Source organism: Capra hircus, chromosome 1, assembly GCF_001704415.2.
Source record: "Capra hircus breed San Clemente chromosome 1, ASM170441v1, whole genome shotgun sequence".
NCBI lineage: Eukaryota > Metazoa > Chordata > Mammalia > Artiodactyla > Bovidae > Capra > Capra hircus.
Window position 1 is genome coordinate 37,075,619 of NC_030808.1, and position 21,803 is coordinate 37,097,421.

General features: G+C 37.0%; 2 protein-coding genes across 4 annotated transcripts in view; one reads left to right on the forward strand and one right to left on the reverse strand.

Annotated features, from left to right (window-relative positions):
- The window catches only part of ARL13B (ADP ribosylation factor like GTPase 13B), an 81,591-nt gene that overhangs the window by 35,886 nt on the left and 23,902 nt on the right, over positions 1-21,803 (forward strand). The window lies entirely within an intron of this gene.
- Positions 6,465-21,699, reverse strand: STX19 (syntaxin 19). Of its 3 annotated transcripts, none has more exons than XM_018055226.1 (3): positions 21,586-21,698; positions 21,331-21,391; positions 6,465-8,040 (listed from the first exon to the last, which is right to left on the reverse strand). In XM_018055226.1, the coding sequence occupies exon 3, from the start codon at positions 8,025-8,027 to the stop codon at positions 7,143-7,145; it is 885 nt and encodes a 294-aa protein (XP_017910715.1). In that variant the 5' UTR covers positions 8,028-8,040; positions 21,331-21,391; positions 21,586-21,698; the 3' UTR covers positions 6,465-7,142. The 3 variants fall into 3 exon arrangements, with proteins under 3 accessions (XP_017910715.1, XP_013825188.1, XP_017910826.1); XM_013969734.2 differs by having other exon boundaries at positions 21,331-21,417; XM_018055337.1 differs by lacking the exon at positions 21,331-21,391 and having other exon boundaries at positions 21,586-21,699.

Genomic DNA, 21,803 nt, shown 5'->3' on the forward strand with positions numbered 1-21,803 from the left:
CAACACAGTCTATTATAAAACAAAACAACGAAGAAAAACCTGTTGACTGTGTTGTTAAGCAGCAAGATGTTTTCTAGGAATCACCTCTATCAGCATCAGGCCAAGCTACATTTTTTTAGAGTGTGGCCAAGAATGCTTCCATTTTTGCCACAAGTTCTCCAGGTCTCTCTGATGCACAACAGAAATTGGGATCTACTGGTATAGGGGAAAGCATGGGCTCTGGAGTCAGCCAGGCCTTGAGTAATCATCCTGAGCTTCTATGTTTCCACTTGTAAATAAGGATTTTAATATTTATATTGCATGAATTCTGAAATAATGTATTTAAAGCATCTAGTGCAGTTCTTTACTAGTGTTCTGTGCATGTGATTTGGAAATGAATAGTTGCTGTTGATTGCTGATATGTGGTGCCCAGGTAGATTGAATTAAGAGAGCCAGTTTTAAAGTATCTTGTGTGATTTCAGGCTACCTGAAGCTTTTGATTTACAGAAACTGACATGGCTTAGTAAGAATGAGTCCAAGTGCTCAAAGTAGTTTTCACTATTTTCGTTATTGCCTACTTTCTGAGCCAGTAGCTTCCTAATATTACGCTTCTAATGCTTAAGAATTTTTTCTTTTAAGGTAATTTTAAGGAAAAAATGGCTACTTTTAATATGTGTTGTATGTGAATAAACAATATATTCAGCAGCTAGTTAAATATGTTGTTTTTGTTGCTTAATAGGATGCTTTTGAAGTATAACAATGAAATTGTATGTGGTATATCAGTTCAATTCAGTTCAGTTGCTCAGTCATGTCTGACTCTTTGTGATCCATGGACTGCAGCACGCCAGACCTCCCTGTCCATCACCAGCTCCCGGAATTTACACAAACTCATGTCCATTGAGTCCGTGATGCAATCCAACCATCTCATATTCTGTCGTCCCCTTCTCCTCCTGCCTTCAATCTTTCCCAGCCTCAGGGTCTTTTCAAATGAGTCACCTCTTCGCATCAGGTGTGTGGTATATACACAATATACTGGACTTTCAACTTCAGCATCAGTCCTTCCAATGAATACCCAGGACTGATCTCCTTTAGGATGGACTGACTGGATTTCCTTGCAGGCCAAGGGACTCTCAAGAGTCTTTTCCAACACCACAGTTCAAAAGTATCAATTCTTCAGCACTCAGCTTTCTTCACAGTCCAACACTCACATCCATACATGACTACTGGAAAAACCATAGTCTTGACTAGATGGACGTTTGTTGGAAAAGTAATATCTCTGCTTTTGAATATGCTGTCTAGGTTGGTCATAACTTTCCTTCCAAGGAGCAAGTGTCTTTTAATTTCATGGCTGCAGTCACCATCTGCAGTGATTTTGGAGCCCCCCAAAAATAAAGTCAGCCACTGTTTCTACTGTTTCCCCATCTATTTCCCATGAAGTGATGGGACCAGATGCCATGATCTTAGTTTTCTGAATGTTGAGCTTTAAGCCAACTTTTTCACTCCTCTTTCACTTTGATCAAGAGGTTCTTTAGTTCTTCACTTTCTGCCATAAGGGTGGTATCATCTGCATATCTGAGGTTATTGATATTTCTCCTGGCCATCTTGATTCCAGCTTAGGCTTCATCCAGCCCAGTGTTTCTCATGATGTACTCTGCATATAAGTGAAATAAGCAGGGAGACAATATACAGCCTTGACGTACTCCTTTTCCTATTGGGAACCAGTCTGTTGTTCCCTGTACAGTTCTAACTGTTGCTTCCTGACCTGCATATAGGTTTCTCAAGAGGCAGGTCAGGTGGTCTGGTATTCCCATCTCTTTCAGAATTTTCCAGTTTAATGTGATCCACACAGTCAAAGGCTTTGGCATAGTCAATAAAGCAGAAATAGATGTTTTTCTGGAACTCTCTTGCTTTTTCCATGATCCAGCGGATGTTGGCAATTTGATCTCTGGTTCCTCTGGTTCCTTTTCTAAAACCAGCTTGAACATCTGGAAGTTCACGGTTCACATATTGCTGAAGCCTGTAATATATGTGATATATCGCTGTCCTGTGAATCTTTCTGTGGTTGTCTTGTATTAAAAGGAGTATGTTGAGATATAAATATTACTATAGAAAATTGCTATTTTCTGAAACCATCTGTATATAATTATGCTAGTGAATAATAAATAGTACTTGATTTTCTTAGTTTTCATGATAAACAGTTTAGGAACAAAGTATCAGTAAGGCACTACATAAAAGGATATAGCACAGCTTTAGAAGGGACAGGAGAAAAACTCACCACCTGATTAGCTGGGGAGTTTATCATTAAATTTATCTTTTTTTTTTTTTAACCATCTGAGCCACCAGGGAAGCCCTAAATTTATCTTTTTTATATGTTCCTTAAACATTTGACAGAGAAGGCGATGGCACCCCACTCCAGTACTCTGGCCTGGAAAATCCCATGGACAGAGGAGCCTGGTAGGCTGTGGTCCATGGGGTTGCGAAGAGTTGGACACGACTGAGTGACTTCCCGTTCACTTTTCACTTTCATGCATTGGAGAAGGAAATGGCAACCCACTCCAGTGTTCTTGCCTGGAGAATCCCAGGGACGGGGGAGCCTGGTGGGCTACTGTCTATGGGGTCGCACAGAGTCGGACACGACTGAAGTGACTTAGCAGCAGCAGTAAACATTTGAAATTGAAAGACGCTTACTCCTTAGAAGAAAAATTATGACCAACTTAGACAACATATTAAAAAGCAGAGACATTATTTTGTCAACAGAGGTCCTTCTAGTCAAGGCTACGGTTTTTCCAGTAGTCATGTGTGGATGTCAGAGTTGGACCATAAAGAAAGCTGAGTGTCGAAGAATTGATGATTTTGAACTGTGGTGTTGGAAAAGACTCTTGAGTCCCTTGAACTGCAAGGAGATCCAACCAGTACATCCTAAAGTAAATCAGTCCTGATTTACTTTATTCATTGGAAGGACTGATGTTGAAGCTGAAACTCCAATACGTTGGCTACCTGATGCGAATAACTGACTCATTTGAAAAGACTTTGATGCTGGGAAAGATTGAAGGCAAGAGGAGAAGGGGATGACAGAGAATGAGATGGTTGGATGGCATCACTGACTCAATGGACATGAGTTTGAGTAGGCTCCAGGAGTTGGTGATGGACATGGAGGCCTGGCATGCTGTAATCCATGCGGTCACCATGAGTCAGACACGACTGAACTGAACTGAAATATTTGAAGCTGATCTATAGGAAACATTTTGTCTCTCATAATGCTGCTGCTGCTAAGTTGCTTCAGTCGTGTCCGACTCTGTGCGATCCCATAGACGGCAGCCCACCAGGCTCCTCCGTCCCTGGATTCTCCAGGCAAGAACACTGGAGTGGGGTGCCGTTTCCTTCTCCAGTGTATGAAAGTGAAAAGTGAAAGTGAAGTCGCTCAGTCGTAACGGACTCTTCGCTACCCCATGGACTGCAGCCTACCAGGCTCCTCTGTCCATGGAATTTTCCAGGTAAGAGTCCTGGAGTAGGGTGCCATTGCCTTCTCTGCTGGTAATTATGGTAACTAGCAAAGTATAAGGAGAAGGCAATGGCACCTCAGTCCAGTACTCTTGCCTGGAAAATCCCATGGATGGAGGAGCCTGGTAGGCTGCAGTCCATGGGGTTGCTAAGAGTCGGACACGACTGAAGCGACTTCACTTTCACTTTTCACTTTCATGCACTGGAGAAGGAAATGGCACCCCACTCCAGTGTTCTTGCCTGGAGAATCCCAGGGGACAGGGGAGCCTGGTTGGCTGCCGTCTACGGGGTCACACAGAGTTGGACACGACTGAAGTGACTTAGCAGCAGCAGCAGCAGCAAAGTATAAAACTCTTCAATTTATTTATTATTTTATAAATTGAAATTATTTTATAGTGTTGCTCCTGTTAAGTCACTCAGTCATGTCCGACTCTTCGCCACCTCGTGGACTGCAGCCTACCAGGCTCCTCTGTCCATGGAGTTTTCCAGGCAAGAGTATTGGAGTGGGGTGCCATTGCCCTCTCCATTTTATAGTGTTAGGAGATACATATACACACACATACATACTGATATTTCTTTTCTTCCTTAATCATGGGGCTTTTAGTTTATAATTTTGCCCCATTGTTTTCTAAGGAAATAAAAAGTGTCATATAAGAACTGTCTCATTTTTCCCACCACCAAATTTGCTCAGTTATCTGCTTTTATTCCTAACCTAACCTTCCCTCCTATAATATAGAAGATGTGTTGCTACTCCTATCTAAGGTTAGCTTCTCCATTTTTGCTCTAGATCCCACCTCTTTCTACTATTGTATGTTATCCCTTCCCTTTCTTATACTGAGTTTGTTTCCCTGGACCATTTCCGTCAGCAGAATGTGCTCTGGTGTTTTGTGGTATATTGTGGAATTTTTTGACTCAACGTCTCTGTCTGTTTTCTCATTTTTATAGGATTCTATTCAAAATTCTGGAAAGAATTGCCTGTAGTAAATCAGTACATTTTTATATCACATTCTTTCCTCAGCATACTGCATTTGTGCCTCTTTCCCTACAGTTCCTTGAAACTGCTCTTGTTGGAGTCAACAAATTATCTTTATGTTGCCAAATCCATTGTTACTTTGCTATTCTTATTTTACCTAAAAATTGACTATTTCCTCAACTTTTTTTTTAATCTTTTTATTTTATTTCCTCAACTTTGTTTTTCCTTTTATTTTTAAAAAAATTAAAACTCTTTATTTTGTATTGTGGTATAGCTTATTAACAATGTTGTGATAGTTTCAGGTGAACGGCGAAAGGACTCAGCCATACATACACATGTATCCATTCTTCCCCAGGGTTTGCCTGGTGGCTCAGATGGTAAAGAATCCGCCGGCAGTGCAGGAGACCCGGGTTTGATCCTAGGTCAGGAAGATCCCCTGGAGGAGGGCATGGCTACCCACTCCAGTATTTTTGCCTGGAAAATCTCCACGGACAGGGGAGCCTGGTTGGCTGTAGTCCATAGGGTCTCAAAGAATCGGACACAAATGAGCAACTAACACTACAACTATTCTCTCCCAAACTCACCTCCATCCAGGCTGCCACATAACATTGAGCAGAAGTACATGTACTATAACTTTGTTTTTCTTTAAATACTTTTGCATTACAGCATTCTTTTCTTGGTTTTCCTCCTACTTCTTTGATGGGCTCTTCTCAGTCTCCTTCATAAACTCCTCTTCTCCTTTAAATAAAAATTTTAGAATACTTAAGGCTCTTTTCTGGGCTTCCAGTTTTTTACATCTAGATACTTTTGAGACCTTACTTTACTTACTCAGATGACCCAAATCTGTAGCTTTGACATCTCCCAAAATTTCCTCCTGATGTAACTAGTATCTTAGAAGCCTTCACTTAACACATTTTATGGTCATTTCAGACTCTCTTGGCCAAGATAGAATTTCTTGATTTCTTCCTCACGCATAGTTTTGAAACCTTCATCTCTGTCTTTTCTGATTATAAATGGTATTATAATCCAGTCAGATTGGATAATAGCTGTTAAATCTATCACATTTTAGTCTAATTTTTACCCCATCACTGCAACATGGTATATAGTAATTAAGAACTGTTTCCTGGAATCATATTGCTTAGGTTCAAATCCCAGTTCTCTGTACAGTTTCTATGGCCCAAGTTAGGTTACTTAACCTTGCTGTGCTTCAGTGTTCTTATTAGTAAAATTGTAAAATCATTAGAACAGTGCTGGGACATAGAAAGCATGTTGTTTATCAGTCTTGAGTATTAGTATTGCTGATTCCAGCATCACCACCAGCCCTCCCATCCTATCCCAAACCTCCTTAACTGGGACTGTTGCATTAGCCTGTTAATTGTTTTTTATACGTATGTGCTAGTCCTCTATTCACCTGCCCTAAATTCCATTCTAACCCATTCTCCTACAGTAGACAGGATGATTTTTCTCAAACATAAATTCCATAACATTATTCCCAGGCCAGAAACAGCCCGAGGGCTTTGCACTCGTTACACTTGCTGGAAACTTCCGACTTGCAGAGCTTTACGTCTAGCCCCTGCTGACCTTTCTTAACCTCATCTCTTACCTCACTGCTCTTTCCCCACTGATGACAGTTGTATGCTCATTCTTCTTTGAATGGAGTAAGTTATAGTCTCCTCAGGGTCTTTGTACTGTTTGTTTCATGTGCCTAGAGTAAATGTTTCCCTTGTCTTCACCACGTAGATCTTCACTTACGTTACCTTTTAGAGAGGCCTATATTGACCACCCAGTCAAAAGAAGCCGCTCTGACAGTCTGTCTTATCATCCTTACTTTAAATCTCTGCCCAGAGCTTAACATTGTCTAATTATTTGTATTTGTTATGTCCCTTCTCCACTAGGATGTTAGTTCCAAAACTCTATCCCCACGTTAGTTCAGAGTGTATCCCTAGTCCCTAGTCTACTGCCTGACTTCACAATGAAGTGATGGAGAAACTTCCAAGAATAATACAGTTATCTTTGTTTTTTAATTTATTTGCCAATTTTCTTAATCTGTAATACAGTGTCCTGAATGGATCCAAGGGCAGGAAAACAGTGCCTTCACTTAGCTTTTTAGGCCTTAAGCTAGAATCAGCTCCTAGTTACCAACTAGACTCTTTATTGAGTACATATTAATAGCTGGGTTTTCCTAGGATTTGTTCACCACTGAGTTAACTGACCTATCTGAACATAAAAGGTTTTATACAGCTTCCAGTTTGATTTTGCTTCAATATAGCACTCCTTGAAGTCTTGTTTTATACAATTCTTAACTACCTGAATGCTCTTAAAGGAACCTGAGGGATTAAGTAGTTTTCATTTATTGACATTTATCTTGTTTAGGCATTAAAAGTTACAAAAAATATGTGATAGAGCTTGTTATCTGTCTAGAAACTTAAGATGATTCATCTCATTTTTAATAGTTAGCCCATGAGTTTGAAGCTAATATACTATATTTAGTTTAATAGTCGAAGACTTGTTTTATGTTACTAGCTTGAGAAATTTCTGTCATTCTAGTAGGTAAGAATGAAAGGGGAAAATTCTAACTTAGTAGTGATGAAAGTTTATGAGTGACTCTATGAAATGAAAAAGAGTGATATGAGACAGTAAATTATAGGACACCCTTCATTGCACTGGAAAAATTTCTAAAATAGCTTCTTTATTTTGAGTCACAGCATGGACAACACCAACAGCACAATATCTTGCAAGGATTTCTTTTTTTGTATTTTACAGCTAGTCCAAATTTTTCTTTAGTAGTGTTAACATACTCTTTTGTGCCATTCACTATCATTTCGATACTATTGACACTTTCTCCCTGTTCCTCTACCAAAAGAGATATCTGAATGAAAAGATCCCTTAAATCCTTTATTTGGTTTTCCAGATTAACCAGTTCTTTGTGTCTCTGCTCTATCTCTGAGAGTTGTGCTTTAGTGATAATGATTTCTGTGAGTAAGCTTTCATTAAAAACTTCCCATTTTCCTTGATGAAGCATATCATTTACTTCTTCTTCAGGTAGGTCTTTTCCAGCAACTTCAAGCTGACGGAAAATAAATGTCCTGCACTTCTCTTGTTTTGCTGCTATTGTGTCATTGTATGTAAACATAGTTTGCTGAAACTGGCGGAACATTGCAGCATGCTGAAATTTAAGTATCCTTGTGACCACTGATGATGGACCGCTTTCATCCTCTGACTTTTTAACTTCTTTTACTAAATCATCCAAACCTCTGTTAATGTGTTCTGCTTGGATTTTTATCTCTTTTGCAATGCTAGACTCTTTCTTAAGTAGACTAAACCTTCTCATTGAAGCCACCAGACTTTTCTGTTGCTGCCCAAATTTTTGAACATTATCTGTCAAATTGTTAATACTCTCCTGTAGTTTTTGTATCTCATGTAGGTGTCTCTCAGCTACAGGCTCTCTTTCATAAATAACAGCTTGCTGCAGAAACACCCCTTGTTCCTCTGCTTCTGTAGTCAACACATCCTTGTCTTTAGAGAGCTCAGTTTCCTTTGTTCGTTGCTTCAGTTCTTGAAGTCGGTCTTTCATCTTCTCTTTTCTCCTAAAAGCAAAAATGATGGTGTTGAACAAAGAAAAAATTGGTGTTTTCCCCCAGTAGGAGTTGGTTTCACATAGCTACATCTATCTCACAGGAAAAACCCTCATGGTTTTCTGAGAAGATGGTTAAAAATAAGAAAAATTGATAAGAATTTTCTCATAAAGATTACTCAACTAGGAAAAGTAGTGTAAAATGTCTTATAAATTACTTTACATAATTCAGGGCTTCTGTGAGCCCTGTTCAGTTGCGTAAAGTAGCTGAGTAAGCAGTGATAGAGAAATAATTGCCCCAAAGTAAGTTTTTCAGTATCATGATACTGCCACAGAATAGTTTTTTCTTGATTTAGGAAGATTTATCTTAGAATGGATGATTTGACCAGATCTTTTTAGGACTTTAAGGTCACTCTGAATGTGTCCTTATTACTGAAGATACGATTCCCAGTTAATTTGGTCTATGTAATGTTAAAAACGTTCTCATTTTGCTGTGCTGTGTTTAGTCACTCAGTCATGTCCGACTCTTTGTGACGCCATGGACTGTAGCCCATCAGGCTTCTCTGTCCATGGGGATTCTCCAAGCAGGAATACTGGAGTGGGTTGCCATTTCCTCCTCCAGGGGGTCTTCCTGACCCAGGGATTGAACCCAGGTCTCCCTTATTGCAGGTGGATTCTTACTGTCTGAGCCACCAGGGAAGCCCATATGTGCAATTCAACTAAAACCAGTATAATGACAGGAGATTCCAAATGAAAGCCTTAAGCAATATAGATAATATTGAATTTATCTTAAAATTTCTCAGTCTTCTGGAATTGACTAACACATTATTTGACATAGCTTTGTTTATATAAATTCATAATAAGTGGTATTTTTTATAGGATATATAAAAATCTTATTTGAGAGACACCGATGATATTGAGATTTACTTTATCCTGTGTTGGTAGTTATTCAGGAAATCAGTTGATATACATAGTTATATATAGTGATATGCATATACATGTATAATAATGTGCATATGTGAATGAAGTGAATGAAAGGAAATCCTTGTTAATAAAATACTTTATTTTCATAGTTAATCTTGACTTTAGAAAGGCATTCAGAATACCTTTCATGATATTTTTGTGGATAAGAAGTCATTAGGGAGTTACAAGTAGCTCATTGAACCACACGTGATATCAATATCAACTAGGAGAAAAGGTCTCTAGTGTTATGCTGTTATACTATCACACTCAGTGTTTGATACATTTATGCAAATATTTTTTATCAGTTATTTGGATGTCACAGAAGGCATTCTTTTCAAAATTGTTGATGGTGCAAAATTTAGAGAGCTCTTTAGTATGTTGAAGTACAGAATTGGTATTTGAAAATTAAAATTTCAAGGAACACTATACTGAAATTAAAAAAATATATTTAACTGAATAGGTTTAAAATGTTTCACCTAGTTTAGAAAACACCTTTACATCTATAAAACGGAATACCACTAAGTTCATAGCAGGGCCTATGAAAATCACTAGAGATTTAGTTAATTTTGAGCTTTTAATCAAAAGTATCAGAATAATTATTGTGCTTTCATGAGTGATAGTGTTATGTTTAGACTAAGAAAGATATTTGTTTCACTGATTCTGTGCTAGTTAAAGCGGATAGGAGAAGGGACTGTGTTAAGTATGAAGTGAAAATTCATAAATGGGTATTTTCAGACTGTCATGGAAAGGATGATATTGGAAGGCTGTAGTATATGGAGAGTTGTTGAAAGAAAAAGAGATATTTATTCTGAAAAAAGGTGTAGGGAATATCTGCAACTGTTTTCTAAAATGTGTAGGTCTGTATATATAAGAGGGATTAGACTTTATTAGGCTTTACTTGGCATAACTCCAAAAGGCAGCAGGTGGAAATTACATGGAGTGAGGTTTGATTTAGTATAAAGAAGGCGTTTCACATAAGTAGAGCTGTCTGAACATGGAATGAACTGCTTCATGACATAAAAACCTTGCCATCTCTAGAGATGTTCAAGATATTCTTGAATGATGATTCAATAAAGGATATTGTAGAAATGATACCTTTATTACATAAAAAGTTAAACTAATATCCCTTTGCTTTTAAGAAATTTACATTCTGTCAGATAATTTTTGAAGCTTACTTTATGCAAAGTTTTAAATGCTGTATTGTATATTCAATAATACCTGTCCTTGAGTAATTACTCTCTGAAGGGGGGTGGACAATATACAATTAAACAGATAAATGAGATAACTTTAGATCTTGATAGATCAATTGGGCAAGGCCTCTCTAAAGAGCTATTTGAGCTGTATGACATAAATATCAAGAAGATGAAGAGCCAAGGAAGTGTATCCTGAGAATTAGACACATGGTGCTGGAGCAGTGAATTGGACTGCTGTGTTTTAAGGACAAAATTACTGCCTGAATTTTAGAAATCAGGCTTCACAGGTGGCACTAGTGGTAAAGAACCTGCCTACCAGTGCAGGAGACTTAAGAGACTTGGGTTCGATGCCTGGGTAGATCCCCTGGAGGAGGGCATGGCAACCTACTCCAGTATTCTTGCCTGGAAAGTCCTGTGGAAAAGGAACGTTGTGGGTTACAGTCCATGGGGTTGCAAAGAGTTGGACACGACTTAGCTACTTTAGAGCTTTAGAGAGAGGTAGAAATTAATATGAGCAGTAACACTGAAGGAGTGAAATCAGGACGGTAGGCAGGGATCAGATCACAAATGGCCTTGTGGGTCAAAGTAAGGAGTTTAGATTTTATTTTTGATACAGGGGATGACAGTTAAAAGAGAAATAGGATATTGACCTAAGGTTTATGTTTTTAATAGATAACTATATTTGGTTCAGTTCAGTCACTCAGTTGTGTCTGACTCCTTGCAACCCCATGGACTGCAGCATGCCAGGCCTCCCTGTCCATCACCAACTCCCAGAATTTACCCAGACTCATCTCCATTGAGTCGGTGATGGCTTTCAGCCATCTCATTCTCTGTCGTCCCCTTCTCCTCTCACCTTCAATCTTTCCCAGCCTCAGGGTCTTTTCAAATGAGTCAGTTCTTTGCGTCAGGTGGCCAAAGTATTGGAGTTTCAACTTCAACATCAGTCCTTCCAATAAACACCCAGGACTGATCTCATTTAGGATGTACTGGTTGGATCTCCTTGATGTCCAAGGGACTGTCAAGAGTCTTCTCCAACACCACAGTTCAAAAGCATTAATTCTTCAGCGCTCAGCTTTCTTTATAGTCCAACTCTCACATGCATACGTGACTAGTGGAAAAACCATAGCCTTGACTAGATGGACCTTTGTTGACAAAGTAATGTCTCTGCTTTTTAATATGCTGTCTAGGTTAGTCATAACTTTCCTTCCAAGGAGTAAGCATCTCTTAATTTCATGGCTGCAGTCACCATCTGCAGTGATTTTAGAGCCCCCCAAAATAAAGTCAGCCACTGTTTCCACTGTTTTCCCATCTATTTGCCATGAAGTGATGGGATCTGATTCCATGATCTTAGTTTTCTGAATGTTGAGTTTTAAGCCAACTTTTTCACTCTCCTCTTTCACTTTCATCAAGAGGCTTTTGAGTTCTTCTTTACTTTCTGCCATATGGGTGGTATCATCTGCATATCTGAGGTTAATGATATGTCTCCCAGCAGTCTTGATTCCAGCTTGTGCTTCATCCAGCCCAGCGTTTCTTATGATGTACTCTGCATAGAAGTTAAATAAGCAGGGTGACAATATACAGCCTTGATGTACTACTTTTCCTATTTGGAAGCAGTCTATTGTTCCCTGTCCAGTTCTGACAGAGGCAGGTCAGGTGGTCTGGTATTCCCATCTCTTTCAGAATTTTCCATAGTGATCCACACAGTCAAAGGCTTTGGCATAGTCAATAAAGCAGAAATCAGATGTTTTTCTGGAATTCTCTTGCTTTTTCTATGATTTGATCTCTGGTTTGTCTGCTTTTTCTAAAACCAGCTTGAACATCTGGAAGTTCACAGTTCACGTATTGCTGAAGCCTGGCTTGGAGAATTTTGAGCATTACTTTACTAGCATGTGAGATGAGTGCAATTGTGCGGTAGTTTGAGCATTCTTTGGCATTGCCTTTCTTTGGGGCTGAAAGGAAAACTGACCTTTTCCAGTCCTGTGGCCACTGCTGAGTTCTCCAAATTTGCTGGCATATTGAGTGCAGCACTTTCACAGCATCATCTTTTAGGACTTAAAATTGCTCAACTGGAATTCTATCACTGTATAGAAAATAGTTTTCTGATGACCTCCAGGAGAGGTCTGGATGATGAAACTAGATGGAATCAATGGGAACCATTTGGGATATATTTTGGAGGTGGAAACAATAGGACTTATTGGTGATTTTAACATTTCAGCAGCATGTAACCACCATTACTTCTTCAAATGCTTCCAAGTGTTTCTCCTGACTTTCCTCTTGCCTCTTTGGCTCGCTCTTCATCTTTTTCTCCTCTCTGATTTCTCCTTGTCTTCCCACCTCTGAATACTGGAATGCTTCCACACAGTTCTCTTTTTATCCACCATTGTTTTCAAGCCTCACAGCATTAAATACTGTCTGTTAGCTGATGACTCAAAATTATATCTCAAGTGTTATGAGACTGCTCGCATAACACCTGTCTGCTCAACAGCTCCGTTTGAATGTCTGTGTCTAAAGTAAGCTCCTGATCTTCCTCCGAACTCCCAAACTGCTGCTCCATTTCAGTAAGTGGCATCTCTTCTGGTCTCTTCTTGCAGTCTTCATCCAGGTCACTTGACCAAAAAATTTGGAGTCATTCTGAATATTCTGTTTTGTGTCCTCCCCCCATCCCCCCTCCCTCCATACCTTATATTTAAACTAATAGCGAATCTTGCCAATCTCTTTTTAGGGTACATGGCGAACTACCTGCCTGACTCAAGTCAGCACCATCCTTTCTCACCTGAATTATTACAGTTGTCTCTTTGTTTCTTCCTTTGTATCCCCTTCTCCTTTGCCCCTTTGGTCTTTTCTTAGTATAGAGATCAGAGTTAAAATGTAAGTCAGATCACATCATTCCTATATCTAAAATCCTCCTTTAACATGATCTCTCAGAGGAAGGTCCTGTAAGGCTTCCCTGAGGTCTCTTTCCCTCAGTCTGTCAAGAGTCTGCCTGCAATGTAGGAGATCCAGGTTTGATCCCTGGGTTGGGAAGATCCCCTGGAAAAAGAAATGGCAGCCCACTTCAGTATTCTTGCCTGGGAAATCTCATGGACAGAGGCCGGGCTACAGTCTATGGAGTCACAAGAGTTAGACTTGCTTGGTGACCAAACCACCACCACAAGGTCCTGTATGACTTCTCCACCCCTCTTTTTGCCTCTCTGACCCTGCCTCCACAACTCTTCACTTCCTCTGCTTCAGCCACATTGCTCTCCTTGTTATTCCTTACACATACCTGGCCTTAGGGCTTTAGCACTTACCATCTGAAATCTTACTGAAATAACACCGCTCTCCATAAGGCTGTCCTTGGGCACCCTATCAGGAACTGCAACCAGCATCCCCAGCTTTAGTTTTCTTCCTAGCACTTTTCACTACATTTTACTTATTTATCTTACTTTATTGGCTGCTCTATCCCCTGAATATAAGCTCCATGAGGGCAAGGATATTTATTCATTCTGTATTTCTAGCGCCTTGACAAGTCTTATGTTATTCAAGTTCTCATATTGAGCTCCTTACACCTCGTGTTTTCTTGAGTTCTTAATATTTGACAGGCACTGTTCTAAGTTTAAGAACTCTGAATTAAGTATTACCATAGTCTCTGTTTTACAGATAATAACATTCGGACCCGATCTTAGGGAACTTAACCGAGATGTCAGCTTGTAGAGTTGGGATTCAAATTCAGGCAGTCTAGTGTGAATGACTCCCTCTTTGCTATAATATAATGCCTTTTTCAGTGGTGTCAGATGCTCTATAGAGATCAGTTCAGGTAAGTTTTCAGAAGAGGCAGCTATTTTAATGAAGTGGTTGAGAAAGAAGGCAGATCACAAATGATAAGACCTTGAAATCTGTTTTTGATAGAAAAAGTCTTTTATAGATATTAACTGTTTACTCAGAGACATTTCTGTGTACCTGAATTGCTGAGCATTTGAAGTATTGGTTGGAAACATTTAACAGCAAGTTTTTGTTTCCTGAAATGCACTTACAATTTTCTGCTATGTATTTTAAATTATTTAAATATGTAATTCAAATAGCTATAGGTCTTTTATTTTACCACTGATTTGCTATATTAGAAGTTAAAAAAGTTTCAGTCTGTATAATATACGCAAATAAGAGACTTCTATGTAGGGAAAGGATTTTATTCTCCCTCTCTCTCCACCTTTCCAATGTCTGTATTCTACCTTATTTGCAAGGAATAATTTCTCTACTTTAGAAATAGAGCTAACCCAATCTAGTGGCTTACTAAGATCTGTGGGAAAAAAATAATAAGCTATAACATTAAGCCTGGAAAATCTGTGAAAAGATTAGTTAAGGGAGATGATGAGAAGGTGGCAATATAGATTGCAGACTTTGGGTGTTAGGAAAGTAGATCAGTATAAAACAGTTATCTGTCCATCGTGTTAAGCATGTCTTCTAGGAATGTATTTACTGGCCTTTGCCTTTACAAGTAGGAAATAGACAAAATAGAGGAAATTTATTTAATAGTATGTGAGCATACTATTTTTTAAGTCCTTTATTAAAATAAAAACAAACTGATTTTAATTGAGAAAGATTTCAGTACTAGAGCAGCCAATTAAATGTGCAGAAAGTTTGATGTTATCATTTTTTATATTTTTCACATCTTTTAGACTATATGGGGGATTCTGTGGTGGTTTGGGGGTAAAGAATCTGCCTGCAATGCAGGAGATATATGTTTGAAATTTATATATATAATTTCATCGTTATTTATAATTATAATTAATTGTAGTTAACCTAATATTTTTAATATAAAAATTCAGTTTTAAAAGATAAATTGTAAAGATTTTTAACTTTATAAACTAATTTAAGTTGGAACTTCTTGTGAGTTTTAAATAATTCAGTTTATGAGAACTTTCTTGTGGTCCCATTTTATCAGTCAAGATTTGCATAATTATGTCACAGTAATATCCAGTCACCAAATCTTGGTGTATTACAACCACAAAGATGTATTTCTCATTCATGTTTCATGTCCATGTTGGGTAGGCAGGGGCTCTCATTCCCATCTTGGTCTTTCAGAGACCTAAGCTCCACCTTTCTGAATGTGGTAGGTTGGTAGGGCAGTTGGAAGTACTGGAGAGTTCTCACAGACATTAACATGCTGTAGCCCTGAAATGAAACAGAGCATGTTACTCTGCTTTGCACCTCCCCGACCAACTGAAGGACGATGGTCGTGATGTGTAGTCCTCACCTGTTCTCCGAAAGAGAGGTCATGAACCTGGTTTTTTCCACATCTATTGAATATTGTAATTTCCAAAATGAACCCTTAGAGTTAACTAATCAATATCTAACTAATCCTTAGAGTTAACTAATCAATATCTAACTAATCCTTAGAGTTAACTAATTGATTTTTCTCATGGGGAAATTGAAAATCAGAGAAGTTAAATGTCTTACCCAGAGCTTGTTAGTAGTACTAGTATAATAATGCAAACTTCCTGGCTGCTAGGCCAGTGCTTTTTTACATTATAAGATGTTTAATATAAATTTCCTAGAATGTATATGTTATATAAAGCTGGCATTGTCTATATGCTCTTTTATATTCAGTATTTTATAAATATTTGATGATTATGCTGGTGAAGATTTTCAAAAAGAACTAAAAACTATTGATAAGTGATTGTAGAAATTTTTATCATGTAATAACTTTGAGGAAGCAGAGTTATCACACATGATTTATTATATGCCTCTGATAAAGACTAATCTTTCCAGTATAGAAGGAAGTAATTTACTAAAGTTGGTTAGTTTAGTGAATTATCTTGAATAGTTCCATACTGTTCTTTGCTTTAGTGTTTATCACTTACATATCTATATGCTTCCTCTGGTATTACCATATTGATGCTAAAAATTAATTCCTTCCCAAGGTGTTTAGGATGTCATATTGCTTTTGAAACAGTCATAAACTCTTTTCTTTCTTCCTTCCGCCTTCCCTTCCTCCCTTGATTGTAGATCTGTTATTTTTCTTAATTTCATAATAAATAGAAAGTAGCCTAAAATTTTTTTTTAATTTAGATTATCCTAAGTGAAACATGTTATAAGTGAAGTTGAATTGTATCAGATATTATGTTTTTAATATAAATGCTGTGTTTAAAAGAAAAAAGTTCTTGCAGGAGGTAGTGTAGCATATTAGATCTAAAATAATTATGTTACCATCTGTATTAGTTAGGATTTTGCATATTAGAATTTTTCAAATTAAGTACTTTAGAAAAAGAAAAATAATTTGTTCTGATCTCATATACCTGTGTCATGGGAAATCTACTAAAATTTTTTGAATTCTAGCCTTGGCACCATGAAAAAATTGGCATTCTTATATTTTCTTCTGCTGTAGTCATAGTATGAGATAAGATAGGAAGTGAGGTGTATTGCATTCCTTTTCATGTACACAGACTTATGTATCCTATTCATACATACATGTATGTACTTACATACATGTAACCTGTTACTATGAATTTTTATAACTACATTGTACATAGCAGGTGTGATGTTTGTTGCACTGTTTTTTTAATTGACTTCTGTTCCTCATAATGTGGGGAAAAGAAAAGAGTATTTGAGGCTTAGACGAGAAATAAGGGGAGTGGGTATCAAACCAAAACAGATTTTAATTTTTTATTCATGTGCTAAGTAGCCTAAAAGTTTTTTTAATTTCACAGTTGTGAAGAACTACAGTGTATAATTTTCTCTTTGATTGCATGGCTTGAAACAAATCCCGAAATAAACTCTAATATACTTACGGCAAGTTAGGTTCTTCTATTTTTTGTTTTAGTTATCGATGAATCGATGAATGAACAGTGCCATGTGCCATCAAAAGCCTCTTTTTGAAGCATCATAGTTTAAATTATTTTTTTTTAAAGAAATAGGGTATTTCAAATATAGCAGCACAATATGCTTTTGCAAAGTGCTTTTAAGGAGGTAAATTTTACTGTCACTGATTTTGGAAATGAAGATATTTGACTCTGACCCTTCTAAAGGTGATCTTTTCCTGGGTTTCTGTGTTTTTGGAAGAACAGTTTCCTGAAGGAATACCACAGCTTCATATTTGAATAAAAGATACTTTAAATAACTCTTTAAAATATATCAATATGTATTTCATATTCATTAATCATAGTAAATTTACTAGCAAAAGAAAGTATTTTTAATCTCTTTTTCTATAAAGCTATATATGTTACTGATATTAAAGGAAAAACAGATTTCCTTTCAGTGTGTGCATGTTATAGTAAATATTTATATAAAATCAACTAAAGTTTTACTGCGTTCATCTTGTGTATGTCTTCATTTATTTCTTTTGAACATTTAAAATATATTTATGTTCAGGATCCTTTTACATTGTTAGGTTATTTCTGCTGTTGCTGTTGCTGCTAAGTCGCTTCAGTCGTGTCCGACTCTGTGTGACCCCATAGATGGCAGCCCACCAGGCTCCTCTGTCCCTGGGAGTCTCTCCAGGCCAGAATACTGGAGTGGGTTGCCATTTCCTTCTCCAATGCATGCATGCATGCATGCTGAGTCACTTCTGTCGTGTCCTACTCTGTGCGACCCTATGGATAGCAGCCCTCCAGGCTCCTCTGTCCACAGGATTCTCCAGGCAAGAATACTGGAGTGGGTTGCCTTACTTAGAAATAGTTCCCTTGTTTATTGTGGTCACCAGCTGTTTTTCTTGGTGATGGACAAATGTGTTTAGTAAACTTCATCAGCAGTTTATCTTCAGTAGGGAATTATATAGGAATGCCCCTAGGGCCTTGCATTATGGATATGTTCTTAACCTCACTTTTACGATTGCCACAACTATGAGTTTGACATACTCAAACTATCATAGCCCAGTTAGTATACAGCTGTCCCTGCATATTGTGGGGGATTGGTTCCATGACGCCCACAGATGCCAAACCCCATGGATACTTAGGTGTCTTACATACAATGATGTAATATTTGCATACAACTTATATATAGCCTCTTATATATTTTTACTTAAAAAGTATACTTCAAGTCATTTATAGATTACTTATAATACTTAATACAATGTAACATATATAAATGTTTGTAAATAAAATGTTAATGCTCTGTAAATAGTTGCTGGTGCATGGAAATTTCAAATTTTGCTTTTCGGAACTTTCTGGATTTTTTCCTAAATATTGTCCATCTGATGTTGGTTGAATCCATGGACATAGGACCTGCAGATACTGAGTGTGTGGGCCTGACCTTTCTCTAGGGATCTCTATAGCTCAGGTAGTATAAGTATGGGCCTGATTTTTCTGTAGTGATTTTGTAGCCTGAGTGAATACATCACTCCTTGCTGTAGTCCTGGACAAACCAACAGAGATTTTCCTTTTTCTGTATGCAGACTGTGTTCTGTTTTTTTCTGGTTCAATACTTTATACAGGAAACTTGACTTTAGTTCCCAATTATGCACACTCTAAACCCCAGCCTCTAAGATAAAAGTGTTTGCCCCTAGTTGCCAGTGGTTGGTTGTTGTTGTTGTTGTTGTTTAGTCACTAAGTCATGTCTGACTCTTGTGATCTCATGGACTGTAGCCCACCAGGCTCCCCTGTCCATAGGATTTCCCAGGCAAGAATGCTGAAGTGGGTTGCCATTCCCTTCTCCAGGGGATCTTCCTGACCCAGGGATCGAACCAGAGTCTCCTGCACTGACAGATGGATTCTTTACCACTAACACACCAGGAAAGCCCAGTAACCAGTGGAGTTAGCTTTAATTCCTGCTCTCCACTTTGGCTCTGAGTGGTTTTGCTCTTCATTTCTGGCACCTGGAAATTTCCCTTTCTTACTTCAGATATAATAATGTAGTTTAGAAATTTGTCTTTCTTTTCTTTTTCCCCATAAGATTATATCAAGCACTTCTTTAGGTTTCTAGCAAGAGGAGGAATTTCTTTGTATGTGCATCTTCACTGAAAGTCATAGGTGATTACTTTAAAGAGTTTACATAATTCAGATATTCCTTAAATCCTTATATTCATCTCTGTAGAAACTAACTTAATGTAGGTATTTGGGTATACTTTCATTCTATAGATAAATTGCGTTTTCCAGTGGTTGCATACTCATAACTTTATGTATAACTATTTCCAATTTATCTTATGATCTTCTTCTGTCTTTATAAATTATATAAGCAAAGTGAGATATCTAAGTATTAGAATTTAAAGTTGGAAGAGACAGAGTTCATGAAGGCATAAAATATTAAGCACATAGTTGTGAAATCATTTAATTGTTTAGGTAAGTGAAATTGATGATACTACCATTTTATGCAATCTCTTCTGTACCTTAAATTAATTTTTTTAATATCAGGAGAGTTCTATTCAAATATGTCATCTTTCAGCATGTTTAATGTACTGCTTTGCTATACAGTTTTGAATTTTACTGTTAACAACTGATTGTATCTTTGAGCTTAAATGTAATATTTGAAAAAAGAAAGTTAGAACACTGATTTATAAATACAGTAAGTAAATTGACAATTTGTTCTCTGAAATACAAAAGCAAACATATGACTAAAAAGTTTCTCCACCCTATTGCAGATAGGGAACATTTCTAGGAACAGAAATATGAGTAAAATTTTTCTAATGCTTTAGGAAATATGCCCTGGATGGATGCTTTATATAATTTATAGAGTTTTTAAAAGTAAGACATTTCTTTTTATAGTTACTATTATCTGCCTGCAATGCGGAAGACTCAGGTTTGATTCCTGGATTGGGAATATCCCTTGGAGAAGGAAATGGCAATCCACTCCGTATTCTTGCCTAAAGAATTCCATGGACGGAGCAGCCTGGTTAGCTACAGTCCACGGGGTCTCAGAGAGTCGAACACAACTGAGTGACTACACTTTAACTTTTCACTTTGAATAAACATTTCAAGAAATGTAACAAATGTTTATTTAACAAAAAATGGAATTTTTTTTGCTTCTGTGTATGAAGACAGTGTGCAGCATTTCCCTAGTTCAAGGTGAAAGCAGCTGTTATTGGAATGTTCACCTGTTTGGCTGCTTACAGGAAGAAAACAAATTAAAAAAAATATTGCGAATTATGTTAATTACATCAGTTAAAATTATACAGTTTTTGGTAATGCAACCTTTGAGTGCTTTTTAAATTCTACTTTTTGTTTAGTGTAAATAACTGTAAAATTAACTCTTTAACAGTAAGACTATTTTGTTTAAATATTAAGAGTCATGTAATTTTGAACTCTCTCATATCTGACTAAAGTAAGCTGTACATATATTACATTTTTATATTAAATTTAAAACTGCATTGTCACAGAGGTAATGTGTTCTGGGTATTACATAGTCAGCTTTCACGTTTACCCTTAAAGCATTTACTAATGGAAATATTATTTTGATTTGAAATATTATATATTAAAATCTCACATAACAATTGTAAAATAACTTTGAAGAAATATCAAAAAATAAAACATGTTTTGATTAAGCCTCTAAACTTACATTTGGAACTACCTGTGTAGTTTGCATTTAAGTGATGGTGACTTAAGTTTTTAAAATTATCAAATCAAATATAATATTGATATTGAATTTTATAATTTAAGTACTAACTGAAACATCTAAAATTGAGTACTTAAAAAGAAATTATGTCGATATTTTACAGTAGTCCTTTTACAACATGATTATTTTTTAATTTCCTCAAATTAATTTTAAAGATTCTAGGAAACAACAATGAAGAAATTAAGGCCTTATAGAAAATTTTCCTTAATTTTTAAACATTATACACATGTGGCAAGTTGGGTATAAACTTCTTTTCGGAATTAAGCGGAAAAATATTCTCTAAAGCAAGCGCAGTATAATTTATATAGTCTGTTTATAGAGGAAAGAATTTGAAGTTTGTTTTTATAGGTTCTGACCTTCTAGTGTTTCCAAAATGGAAAGATATTTTTTAAAGGACTTAAAAGGAAATGTTGATTTTGTTTGTAGTGGTCTCTTTCTAGGGACTCTCAACTCCTGTCTCATTCAGCCTATCGATAGTATATGTGAACGGATCAGCTGCCTGTAGCTTGGTCCAAATCTGAGCAAAACAGGTAGCTTCAATTATCTGTCGAGTTCTTTTTAAATGTCACAGATTTCAATCTCTGGATGTCTCACATTAAAAGTACAGAAAAGAGTGGTTTGTTTACCTTTGTCTTGTTCCTTTGGCTTGTTTTTGTTGCTTTTCCACCTGCGTAGTTGGAGTCTTGCCTGTGAGAGAAAATCTTGAGTATCACCTGTAACATTTTATCCATATTTTATTTAAATCTCTGTCTTATAGTTCACAGGCTAATCTCTGTATGGTTTTCATTTAGTTAACGTAATTGAAAGCCACATAATGAAGTCAAATAATTTAGATATAAAGTTGTTTTGCAGCTCGTATCAAGTGAGAGCAGATCGCTTACCTCACACCTGGAGAGTCCGGTTCTGCCTGTTAGCTGCCTATTCTTCAGATTAAAGGAAGGTTGTTTCCACTGGAGCTAGTTGGTAACAGGAAGTCCTTGTTAAACTGTCTGCTATAGAAAACTTGGCATAGTCTCTGAAATTCCTGTCCTATAGTTTGTATCAAATACATTACTCACAGAAAAGGGCGTTTGTAATTAAACAAAGATTACTTTGTTTT

Excerpts from the sequence above, each read along its gene's own strand:
- STX19 (XM_018055337.1), bottom strand. The coding sequence starts at position 8,027 with ATGAAAGACCGACTTCAAGAACTGAAGCAACGAACAAAGGAAACTGAG.